We start from the raw sequence: 12,764 nt of genomic DNA, 5'->3' as shown, positions 1-12,764 counted from the left end.
GGATATTTGCCGATACAGAGGATCTCTTAATAAGTCTAAAAGCTTTCAACCAAGCCTTGCAATCAATTTCGGTGTCAAGGTCCCTTTTACATTGAGTAGTGTATGTAGGAAGTGTTTCTGCCTCAGGGATGAGCAAAATCTTGTATATTATGGATACTAAGTGTTTTGGAACTCGTCCCATAGTGCAGAGCTCCTCAAATGGGGTGAGTCCTCTCCCCAGTTTGTGTTTATGTCTAGAAATGTAGTGTAACATCTAATTGTAATGCATCCATGAGGAAAATATTTCCTCGTACCTTTCTTCCAACCTGCTCTGAGACAAAATTTTCCCGTTTTCCACTATGCCCTGGAGTGATCCCTCCCTAAGTTTATAGGGTTTAATCTTTCGAGAGCCTAGAAAATGGAAGGGGAGGTCAAGGTTTTCGAAAATTGGAGTAAGAGGAGAGTTTTTTGTGGATAAGTGTGTTGTAGTGGCTAGGAGTCTATCCCACACATTGAGGGTATCCGCTATTATAAAGTAGTCCTTGATGACTTTTGGTCTTTTATGAAGACTTAGGTTCCAAATACTTGAGCAGGTTAAACATCCTAGGAGAGGGGGTGATCATATTAAAATTATTAAAAAAACGTGAAGCGTTTTGGATTTATGAACTAGGTACGTTGTTTCCAGGGGGTATGAACAAGGAACTAGACTGGTCAATTTTTCTATAATAATTATTTGGTAATGTTTGTAATACATAGTTGGTTATTTGATTAGGAATAGTAAAATTATACTATACAGGATTTATGCCCAAAAATATTATACATTTTGGGAATATGTGTTTATACTTTTTGTATATATATTGACTATGTGAAAATTCTATGCTTTGATTTTATTTATATATTTTTATATAAGTATAAGTATTATGTTAAGGTGTTTTAGAGACTATATACAGGTGATGTATTTTGGTAAATGACCACTAGATGGTGGTATTATGTAAAGGTGTCTTAATTGTTTTATACAGGTGATTAATTAGCTTGTAGGGTGGGGTTTATATAGGTATATAAGGATTGTGTTTATGTCTGTTTGACCATACATGACTAAGGACTTGTGTCCGAAACGTTGTTGATTTTTTGGAAATTGGCTCAATAAATTTGTGAACTTTTGGCAATACAGTGGTGCGACTACTTTTTCACCTTCTGGTCTTTTATGAAGAGGTAGGCTAGGCTCTTTTACCAAGATAATTTAATAGCCCCTTTAAAAACAATCATATATAGAACTGGATCATTCACTAACACGGCTTTAAAATAATTTAACAAATTGATGTTCTCCTAAATAATGCAAAATCTTTTAGTTTTAAAGAGTAGAAAAATCCCTTAAAATATCTAACTAAAATATCCCAATTGATTTGTTTCTATGACAACACTACCAATAATTGTCTTTACTTTTTTTTGTTATTATAATAAAACAGAGTTTACATTTTTATGTGTCTTACCCCTTGGACTTGGGTTTGCAAAGCTGCTGGATTGTCGTAGCAAAAATAGCTTCCTGAAAGATAATGCAAGAAAAAGTGTAAACAGAAATACAAAGAAAGTACTAAACATAAAACAAATCTGAGGTACGTCCAACTTCTTAAAGGGACATGAAACAAAAAAAATTCTCTCATGATTCAGACAAAGCATACAATTTAATTTTAAACAACTTTTCAATTTAATTTTATTATCTAATTTTCTTCTCTCTCTTGGTATCTTTTGTTGGAAAGCATACTTAGGTAGTCTCAGAATAGGAGAAAAAAAAATTATATATATATATATATATATATATAAACACAGAAGGGGACTGCACTCTCATACCGGACCGGTTACACATCCCATGACCCTGTAACATTTGTGGAGTTTTATACATTATCAATTGTTAATTACATGGATCCATGAATTTTGATTGTAACCTTTTTTTTAAAAAATATTGTTAGAACTAATAAACTGTTATGTATAAAACTCTACAAATTAAAAAATTATAAGTGCAACAAGACCCAGCCTTCAAAGTTGGCGCTCTGATGTATTTTTGATTTTTTAGACATTTCGTATTTGACCACTAGGGGTCATCATATTGGAGCCAAGGGTCTTATTTAGTAGGCGCTAAAGATACTTCCTTTACAAAGTTCATGACCCTGTAACATGCTAAGCCCTGGGTGCTCACGGGCACTCACAGGAAGCTGTGCTGTCCCCAGAGTCACATGCAGTTAACCCAGTCTGGGGTTAACTGCCTGTAACTCTGGGGACAGCACAGCTTCTTGTGAGTGCCCGTGAGCACCCAGGGCTGAGCATGTTACAGGGTCATGGGATGTGTACCCGGGCCGGTATGAGAGTGCAGTCCACTTCCGTGTTTTATATAGTGTCTAGGGTGATTACATAAGCCTGTGCACCCTTCCTTTGTTCCCAGTTTATTTGGATTTGAGAGCTTGCATTGTGTGGCTGCTTTAGGGTCCCAGGTATTGGAAAGGACCTTGATGTGGTACCTGGGCTTGTCCCATTTGGCCAAATGCAGTAACTAACCTTTCCATTTTTGCTTTTAGATCTTAGCTGAGAGCTTGTGAGTGAGTGCTGGTCTCTGTCTCTCTCTCTCCCCCTCTCTCTCTGTCCCTTATATATAATTACAAAGCAGTTCCTGTCCAGCACTAATACCCTATAGAAATTAGCTGAATTAGTTCCTAAGTCTAAGAGACCTCAACATACCAAAAATACATATGTCTAAATACAAGTTAATTCACAACTAACAAAGGGGGAGCGTATATGAAGCATTTATTGGGGCAAACACAAGGCATAGTTAGACAAATACTGTGTTTTCCTATCATAGTGCACTATGAATCCCCAAACATATTGAAAAACTTAAATAAATTAAATAAAAAATAAATTAAAATAATTGGAAAAAAAAGAGGGAGTGTTTAACGTCACAGAGATAATTTCCAATTTCCAGCACTATAATAAGGAAGACCAATTCCAATGTTAAAGTTACCCTTATGTGGGTGTGCAGCGGATAGTCTGAGTATGTCAGGACAAATGTTGCAAGCTAGCTATTACCCCTTACTTGTACAACTGCACTGATTCCTGTGCACGGGTAGTCATAGCTGTAGTATTTGATGGCAAACACACACTTTATATCCTTGAATGTCCGCTTTTGCGGTAAATACTTGCGGTTCTTTTTGAGGAGTCCCACTATTCGCGGATCAACACCTCCTGGGTATACCTTCCAGGGTGTTTGTCTCCTCTGCTCAGAAGTGTGGTAAAATTCCACCTGACAACAGTTACGTGCTGATAGTCATCATCCCACTCACTTACTTTATAACATACCATATGGTCAAAATCGGAGACAGACTTAATTGTACAAAAGTAGACACCTTTAAAACAGAGGTGAGAGATTTAAAACAAAGATTTAAGGAACGAGGGTATGCACAAGATTGCCTTAAAAGGGCTTATAGTAAAACAAGGTACCTAGACAGACAGGAAATTTTATATAAGCCCAAAAGTAATGACAAAAATTATGTTGTAAGGTTTATAAGCACATGCAATGACTCATGGGCAAAAATAAGATCTATCCTTGTCAGACATTGGCATGTCCTAACCCTTGATTCCTCAATAGCAAAATGTGTTGGTACTGTACCACAAATGACAGCCAGAAAAGCACCAAATCTTAAAGACAAACTAGTTAAAAGCCATTTTGTTCTACATAGAGATAGCAATTGGTTATCTCAATATAAAACATCTAATGGTAACTTTAACTGCACAAAATGCTCAGTTTGTAGCAACATGGCTACAGGAAACAAATTTATTGATAAATATGGTCAACTATGGCACATTAAGGGACATATAAATTGTCTAAGTGAAGGAGTAGTGTACTTAGTCTACTGTAGTTGTCCTTGTTATTACGCAGGGAAAACCTAGAGAGGTAAAAGAAAGAAAATAAATGAGACCTAAAAAATAAACTAATAGACACTAGTAGCGTAGCAAGACATTTCTTTCTAAAACATAATAGTAATAAACATGAACTTAAATTTAGAGGTCTTCAGAAAATTGATCTTCAAGAGAGAGGAGGCAATCTAGATAAACTATTATTACAAAATGAATGTAAATGGATTTTTAATTTAAAAACACTTGCTCCGCTAGGAATGAATGAAGAAATAAATTATGCATGTTTTCTGGGGGAAATGATCGTCTGGAAAGCACTCTGTAAAATCCTATTATAAATAAAACTAAATATTGTTTTTCTTTTTCTTAATAATGAGAAGGGGGAGTAAAATATATCAAGGTCCCAACTCTAAGTTAATTTTTTATAGGTATTCTAAGGATAAATAATAGAGCATATGACAAAAATTAGACAAACAACAAACTAATGGTTACTAAAGAATTTATATTTATTCAAAACTGCAAATCCTTTTACGAATGGAATAATTGTCAAAATTATATGATCTTATAAGATTGCAAAAGTATTTCTAAGGTTGCTTAGAGTTTGTAGCATCGCTGTTGGTTAATAGATTTTTCACAAATTAACAAGGGGGAGCAAATAAATAACACTGTTTTTACAAATAACAAAAGAAAATTTGCATTAGTATTAATTGCAGGATACATTGTAATATAGTATCGTATATTAAGTAACATGAGTTCCTTATTGTTACATTATTGTTACCATTTTACCCCAAATATTTCTTTAAGTATTTCAAAAGGCTTCAAAATGGGAGGAGTTTTTCCTCCGTGTCCAGGTCTTTAAAAGAGATTGCAGGTGCTTATAGTCATGTGACTTTTATTGGAGCCGGAAGAAGCCCCAGAGCCTAAGGGGTGAAACGCGCGTAGCTGGCAAGTTGTGTTTGTTTGGGAGATACACAGGCAGCTGTTATCAAGCAAGGGATGTCGTTCTGAGGAAACGTCAGGTGGAATTTTACCACACTTCTGAGCAGAGGAGACAAACACCCTGGAAGGTATACCCAGGAGGTGTTGATCCGTGAAAAATGGGACTCCTCAAAAAGAACCGCAAGTATTTACCACAAAAGCGGACATTCAAGGATATAAAGTGTGTGTTTGCCATTGAATACTACAGCTATGACTACCCGTGCACAGGAATCAGTGCAGGTGTACAAGTAAGGGGTAATAGCTAGCTTGCAACATTTGTCCTGACATACTCAGACTATCCGCTGCACACCCACATAAGGGTAACTAACATTGGAATTGGTCTTCCTTATAATAGTGCTAGAAATTGGAAATTATCTCTGTGACTTTAAACAGGAACTGTTAAACAATCCCTCTTTTTTTCCAATTATAAGAGGTTGAGAGTGCACTCTATTTTTATTTATTTTTTATTTAATTTATTTAAGTTTTTCAATATGTTTGGGGATTCATAGTGCACTATGATAGGAAATCACAGTGTCTAACTATGCCTTGTGTTTGCCCCAATAAATGCTTCATATACGCTCCACCTTTGTTAGTTGTGAATTAACTTGTATTTAGACATATGTATTTTTGGTATGTTGAGGTCTCTTAGACCTAGGAACTAATTCCGCTAATTTCTATAAGGTATTAGTTAGTGCTGGACAGGAACTGCTTTGTAATCTTTTTGTTGAATATAAATTTGAATCTTTTCCTCCTGCACCAATGGCCTGTGAATACTTTAATAACAGGCTATTGTTACTAGCCCATTATTGGTAGTATTGTAGGTTGCTGACAACACCTTCTCTTTGAGATATATATATATATATATATATATACACACACACACATATACATATATATACACGCATACCTTGTCATTGGCTTACCAATGTGTTCAGCTAGCTCTCAGTAGTGCAATGCTGCTCATTTAATAAAGGATAGCAAGTGAATGAAGCAAAATTTAATAAAAGTCAATTGGAAAGTTGTTTAAAATCATGTTTTATCTAAATCAAGAAAAATTTGAGTTTTTTGTCCCTTTAAAATAAATAGTAAGAACACATTCACATAAAACCTTCAGTAAATTCAAGGATGTTACACACCCTTGTAGGTTACTTAAAAACACAAATATGTTACATCACTTGTGTATTCAATGGGCCAGGACAGTCTTGTGATATGCCAAACACTGTTAAAGGGACAGTCAACACCAGACATTTTGTTGTTTTAAAAGAAAGATAATCCCTTAATTACCAATTCCCCAGTTTTGCATAACCAACACAGTTATAATTATACACGTTTTACCTCTGTATTTACCTTGTATATAAGCCTCTCCAGACAGCCCCCTTATTTCAGTTCTTTTGACAGACTTGCATTTTAGCCAATCAGAGCTGACTCTATGGTAAATTCACGTGCATGAGCTCAATGTTATCTATATGAAACACGTGAACTAATGCCTTCTAGTGGTGAAAAACTATTAAAATGCATTTAGATTAGAGGCGGCCTTCAAGGTCTAAAAAATTAGCATATGAACCTCCTATGTTTAGCTTTCAACTAAGAATACCAAGAGAACAAAGCAAAATTGGTGATAAAAGTAAATTGGAAAGTTGTTTAAAATTACATGCCCTATTTGAATCATGAACGTTTTTTGGGGACTTGACTGTCCCTTTAATGGACAACCATAACGTTTAAACATATTAAAATAGCATAATGTTAATATGTACAGATCAATGTTATTTTCTTGAAATATAGTTTTAAAGTCATGCCTAGGGTGATGTAATGGGACCTGTGGCAACCTCTTACATTTTGTAGGAACTGTGTCTATCAGTAGCAGGTTGGGAGAAGGATACGTATTTTATTTAAAGTGATTGTAAAGTTTAACAAATTAAAGCCCAGTATCTAAAAATACTCTTAAAGGGACACTGAACCCAATTTTTTTCTTTCATGATTCAGATAGAGCATGTAATTTTAAGCAACTTTCTTAATTTACTATTATCAATTTGTCTTGTTCTCTTGCTATCTTTATTTGAAAATCATAAATTTAAATCTTAGCAGTCAGCCCATTTTAGGTTCAGCACCAAGGATAGTGCTTGCTTATTGGAGGCTGGCATTTACCCACCAATAAGCAAGCATAACCCAGGTTCTCAACCAAAAATGGGCCGGCTCCTATGCATCACATAGGAGTAATAGGAGTAAATTAGAAAGTTGCATGCTCTATCTGAATTATTAAAGAAAACATTTGCGTTTAGTGTACTTTAATTCATTAAACTTTACAGTGACACTTTTTTATAAACGTATCTTTTCGTTACTGCAAATAGACCGCCGATCCTCCGCCCTCATCTTCTTCTGTATTTTGCAGATCAATGACGAATCTAGCTTCCTCCAATCATAGTGTGCCCCCATTGGCGTCCAGCTCATGGGGTACGCAACGATTAGAGCAAGCCAGATTCGTCATCCATAAACAAAATACAGAAGATGCAGTGGGGGACCGCCGGTCTGTTTACAGTAACGAAAAGGTAAGCAATTAAAAAAATAAAAAAAAGTGTCATTAAAATGCTCCTGTTTTTAAGAGTGTTTTTAGATACTGGGTTTTAATTTGTTAAACTTTACAATCACTTTAACATTAAGCAAATGTATGCATTTAACTGTTCTGGTTTGTTAACAAATCAGTAGAGATAAACCAACGTCCTACAAAAGTTAATTGTGACTTCTCTGTAGGATATCTCACCTCTCTCTTACTCGTTCTGCATACAATATTTTACACTAAAGAATAAAAATATTAACAGCCATAGCTCAATAACTGATTGTTTAGAATAAAAAAAAACCCACACACACAACGAACTGCTTATCTGAAAGTCACAATTTTTATAATGTGTTCCTTGATTATGCCATTCTACTTATTGTATAATCCTTTAGCCAAGTACAGCATAAACATGTTCAGAATCTCAGTTAAACTTGGAAAGAAATTCTACGTTTTTTACATTCCCTATTATATGTACATAACATGTATGTAGAAGAGTCTGTGTTGAATATTACAGTGTTTGCATGAAACTACTTTGTTCATACTGTTCATTATTCCTTTTGGCACCACAGCTATAACCTTTCCCTCAATTCATACAGAAATGTAACTATCTAATCATCAAAAAGGAGAACTGTATACTGTTTTGTTTTTTTAACAGGATGTCTTAGACCAGCCTCTGTGGTACAGTTAGAAATTATTTTTTATTCACATATTTTTGTAAAGAATTAAAAAGGGACATTGCAATCTACAATGGTTTCCCCTTTAATGTGTTTCCAATGGTCCATTTTACCTGCTGGAGTGTATTTGTTCACAAATATCTAATTTACCTTTATTTTGCCATTTGTGAAAGCGCAACACACTTAGATCTGGATTTGCACAGAACAAGAAGATATTCGGCTCCAAATATAGCCAAAAACTGATGGCGGACATTTTCAGCATTCGTTGGCTCACAAAAACCCTGAATGTACTTCCCTAGTACAAACCACCACATACACTGAAAATATGAACAAATGTATTCACGCTAGTTAGACATGCTACCTACTCAGATGTTTCCACACTGCTGAGAGACATTGGAGAAAGTCTGTGTTTAGCTTACTTTGTTCATAACAAGTTCATCCTGAAATCTTATTATTCTGCCCTTAAAGTGAATGTAAAAACACTTAACTTTTAATCTTGACAGCAGCTCCAGCTTCCTCCACCCGTCGCAAAGCCTCTGCCTGGGTCTAAAATGAGCAATTAGGCTTCCTCCAATCACGGTGTTTAATCAGACACTGATTCCCCCGGGGGGGAAACCGTGATTGGAGGATGACCTTTCCATCATTTCTGATCAGAAATGGCTTGCGACGACCAGAGTAAGTTTAAAAGGTAAGGTTTTTTTCACAACACGAGTGAAATGTAAATTTTGATTAATTAAAGTGCCCCAGTTTTTAATAGTATTTTTAAAAACCGGGCACTTTAGCATCAAAATTTACATTCACTTTAAAGTGAATGTAAACTTTGATGAAACAGTGCCTGGTTTTTAAAAATACTATTAAAAACAGGGGCACTTTCATTCATCAAAGTTTACATTGCAGCGTATTTTACAAATACCTTCTCCTGAAACGCCGGATCGCCAACCCCCCCCCCCCCCCCGTCTGCTTCTTCCTGCTGTACTTACACAGCAACGACAAAACCAGCTTCATCCAATCACGATGTCTGGCCTCACCAGATGGACGCTCCTGGAAGCCATGATTGGGGGAAGCCGGTTTCGTCATTGCTGACGAAGTACAGAGGACCTGCAGGCAGGCAGGCAGGCAGGCAGGCGGGGGTTTCAGGAGAAGGTAAGTATTTGTAAAATCCGCTGCAATGTGAAACTTTGATGAATGAAAGTGCCCGTTTTTAAAAGTATTATTTTTTTTATTTTTTTTTAAACCAGGCACTATTTCAAAGTTTACATTCACTTTAACCTCTATAAGCAGGATTACTTCTCTACTCTTTCTTCAACCCTAAAACGTTCTTCACTTGCTATCTGTATATAGAAACTTGTAAGCAGACTTTACTGGCCCTTTTTGACAAAGAGCTAACTATGTAAACATATCAACTAAAAAAAACAAACAGTGCATAATGTCACTTTAAGCTTGCTCTTTGAAATAAGTTGTAACATTATTTGAGTTTACGCACCCTTAATGCTGAACAGAACTAAATAACTAGCACCCATAGCATCTGCCTACATTAATCCACCAGTAATAGCTCAAGGGCTGGGGCACAACTCCTAAAACTATTTTTTACTCCGTTTAATCAGTTGTCAGATACCTCCCTTTTACTGGCTCGATTTGACAACCTTCTAATACAGTACATTTGCTCCCTTTAATCACGTGTGTACGAGTAAGAATAAGGAAGTTAGATACCATGTCAATAATGGTCATTCTTTAGCCACTGGACAAGGCTGTAGCAAGTGCTACACAAGGATACAAACACACAGACATGATTTTAATAAATAAAAAAAAAAAACACACAGCCATGATTAAAAAAAACACACAGAACGACACACGACTTGCCAGTCTTACACTTTACCGAGTACTCAAGTCTGTTCTGTGTACACTGAGGCACATAACTCTGCAACTCACCGAACCCCAGGAAGCACATGAGAGACAGCACCACTATTCTATGCGCGAACTTGCTAGGGTCGCAAATAGCCAACATTTTCTTGTTTTCAGCATTGCTGGATCCACCACTGACGGTGCCGGGCAGGAGAGCTTCTTCCTCCTCGACCCCCGCCATGTTGCCTAAACAGAAGTCATGTGACAGACAGTATGTTTGCTCATACCGCACGTGACTAGATCATTTGCGATAGGCAGGAAAAGCAGGACACCAGTAGAGGTCGCTGTAAGACTTATTAGTGCGATTTGCCTTGCAGAATAATACATACGCCTAGGTTAGGTTAGTGGACGGTAAAACAAAAAAATAATGAGATTGTAACATAATCAGGTTTTAAAAATGTACGTTTTATGTTTGTAGTATATAAATGTAATTCTTACAAGTCTGCATGCTTCTGCCTCAGTTCCCCATGCCTTAAATGTTTTATATCAAATCGATTTACCAAAAAAGATAGATATCGAACATTCTCAAGGCAGATGCACGTTTCTGAGCATATCTAGGCATGTTCATTTCATCAAAGGATGCCAAGAGAAAGAGGTAAATTTGTTACCAGAAGTAAATAAGTGCTATTTGTATTTAATACTCTATCTGAATCATGACATTTAAATTCACTTCTATGTATGTAAATGTAATGTATAAATGCTGCACCTGTGTGTTCATTATGCCCTAGAGCAGCGGTCGCCAACTAGTGGTCCATGAGAAAATGTTGGTGGTCCTTGACACCATCAAGCAGGAATTAATCTCCTCTGATGGTGTCACCCCCGTCGTGCCGCAACTCCCTACAGTGCCTGGCTGGACATCAGTAAAAACCGGCGGAGGAGGAGTTAAATTACAATCTCCCTACGCACGTTGCATAGTACTGCGCAGCTTGTGTAGCTAGATTGTATTTTTAACTCCTCTTGCTCGGCGTGCTGCTCAAAGGAAGATGCTTCCATTCTAAAGCCAGCAGAGGTTGGTATAGTCTTGGCTTGACTAATATAAAAAAAAAATCTTTAAAAAAATTCTCTCTTATATTTCATTTATTTTCTTCCCTTTACCTGTCTTTTGTAGTAGTTTTCTTAATTCCTTCAGATGGACTTACATCGCTGTTTGTCTTCCTCCCCTCCATCTTCTTCTTTTTATTAAATATTAATTATTTTCCATTCTAATAATTTTATTACACCTCTATTCCAGTAATTGCCATCCAGCAGATCAGCCATAACTGGGGAGGTATCTTGGAAGTCTTGTGGTCCTTTTAAAATTATTCTTTTTTCCCACTTTCTGCCCCTCTGTTTCCAGCTCAAAAATTGGCACTCACCCTTCATCTGTCATTTGGAAGTTTTCTCTCAGTTCTGTCATTCAGTTAGTTAATTCCAAAAAATAATTCTTAAAAATGTGTAAATATATACATAATGTAAACTTAGCTATGGTTATACTAGTTATGTACAGTAGGTGTGTGTATATATATATATATATATATATATATATATATATATATATATATATATATATATACACATACATACATACATATACACACACACACATTATAGAGGTTTGTACCTTTTAAAAAAAATTCATGTGAGTGGCCCACAGGATTCAAAATTGTGAGTTTAGTAGTCCCTGAGGCCCAAAAGTTTTTGGCGACCCCAGCCCTAGAGCAGCTTTAGAGGCATATGTTTTTGCAGTTCCTGAACTGCACTTCTTTGGGAGTTAAAGAGACAGTCTACTTGAAAATAGTTACTACTTAAATATATAGATCCTTTATTACCCATTCCTCAATTTTGCATAACCACTGTTATATGAATACACTTTTCACCACTATGATCACATGTGACATGTATCTAAGCCCTTGCAGACTTCCCCTTATCTCAGTGCTTTTTACAATCTTACATTATAGCCAATCAGTGCTGGTTCTTAAATAACCATTATCATTCTCTACTACAGCAAGCACAATATTATCTATATACAGGGTTGCCAGGTGTCCAGTAGTCAACTGGACAGTCCAGTATTTTAGCAGGCTGCCTGGTAAAATCATCACAAACATACTGGACACTCAAATGTCTAGGTTTTAGTTAAATTTATACTATGCCCTAATGCATTACACATATGGAGCAGAAAGAAATTATGAGTGACAGTCAAGAAGGTCAAATCACCACTGTTTATGAGTGGTGCAGCAACTGAACAGGTAAAATGGTTGATTTGTATGTTGCTGGTAGCCGTGGGGTAAAATGACTGCTCAGTTGTGAAAAATATAAACGGTTGGATCAAGAGTGGGGTTGTTGGGGAGAAGCATTTTGTGAACCCCACATACCATTGTGCCTAGTCACCTAGAAATTGTCCAGTATTTTTGTTGTGGACAGCTGGCAACCCTATCTATATGGCACACATGAACTAACACTGTTCTCTAGCTCGTTGCTGGAGAATTCTTTTCAAGGCAAGGAGAAAGGTGCTAGGGTAAGAGAAGTGGCACTGAATTGGTTAATGCTGGTAAAGTGCTGCTGATTGCTTCATTAGCTTCTTACCTGTTCCTCATTTTACGCCTGAGGCTAAGTGAAACAAGGAAGGAGACCCCCACATGAAAAATAAGGGAGGAGGGTATTCCTCCTTTGTCAGACTCTAGGAGGGAGCACATTTTCCTTCATGTAAGGCAATTGGAATCGCTTCACCATTACTACCATCTACCCTACACTGCAGTAGACCCACATTGTAAAACAATACAGGTCTCTAGGATCCCTAC

The 12,764-nt window shown here is 36.5% G+C and overlaps 1 protein-coding gene across 2 annotated transcripts in view; it reads right to left on the bottom strand.

Moving 5' to 3' along the window:
* The window catches only part of MFSD1 (major facilitator superfamily domain containing 1), a 106,671-nt gene extending 96,488 nt beyond the window's left edge, over nucleotides 1–10,183 (bottom strand). For both annotated transcript variants that reach the window (XM_053710096.1, XM_053710097.1), the window contains exons 1-2: nucleotides 10,015–10,183; nucleotides 1,470–1,522 (exon numbers count right to left, since the gene is read on the bottom strand). In XM_053710096.1, coding sequence (XP_053566071.1) covers nucleotides 1,470–1,522; nucleotides 10,015–10,168 — 207 coding nt within the window. In that variant the 5' untranslated portion in view covers nucleotides 10,169–10,183. The remainder of the gene's footprint in view (nucleotides 1–1,469; nucleotides 1,523–10,014) is intronic.
* Nucleotides 10,184–12,764: the final 2,581 nt, after the last annotated feature.

Source organism: Bombina bombina, chromosome 4 (assembly GCF_027579735.1).
Source record: "Bombina bombina isolate aBomBom1 chromosome 4, aBomBom1.pri, whole genome shotgun sequence".
In the NCBI taxonomy this organism is placed as follows: domain Eukaryota; kingdom Metazoa; phylum Chordata; class Amphibia; order Anura; family Bombinatoridae; genus Bombina; species Bombina bombina.
Note: the sequence above shows the minus strand (reverse complement) of the source record. Positions and strands in the feature narration are given on the sequence as shown.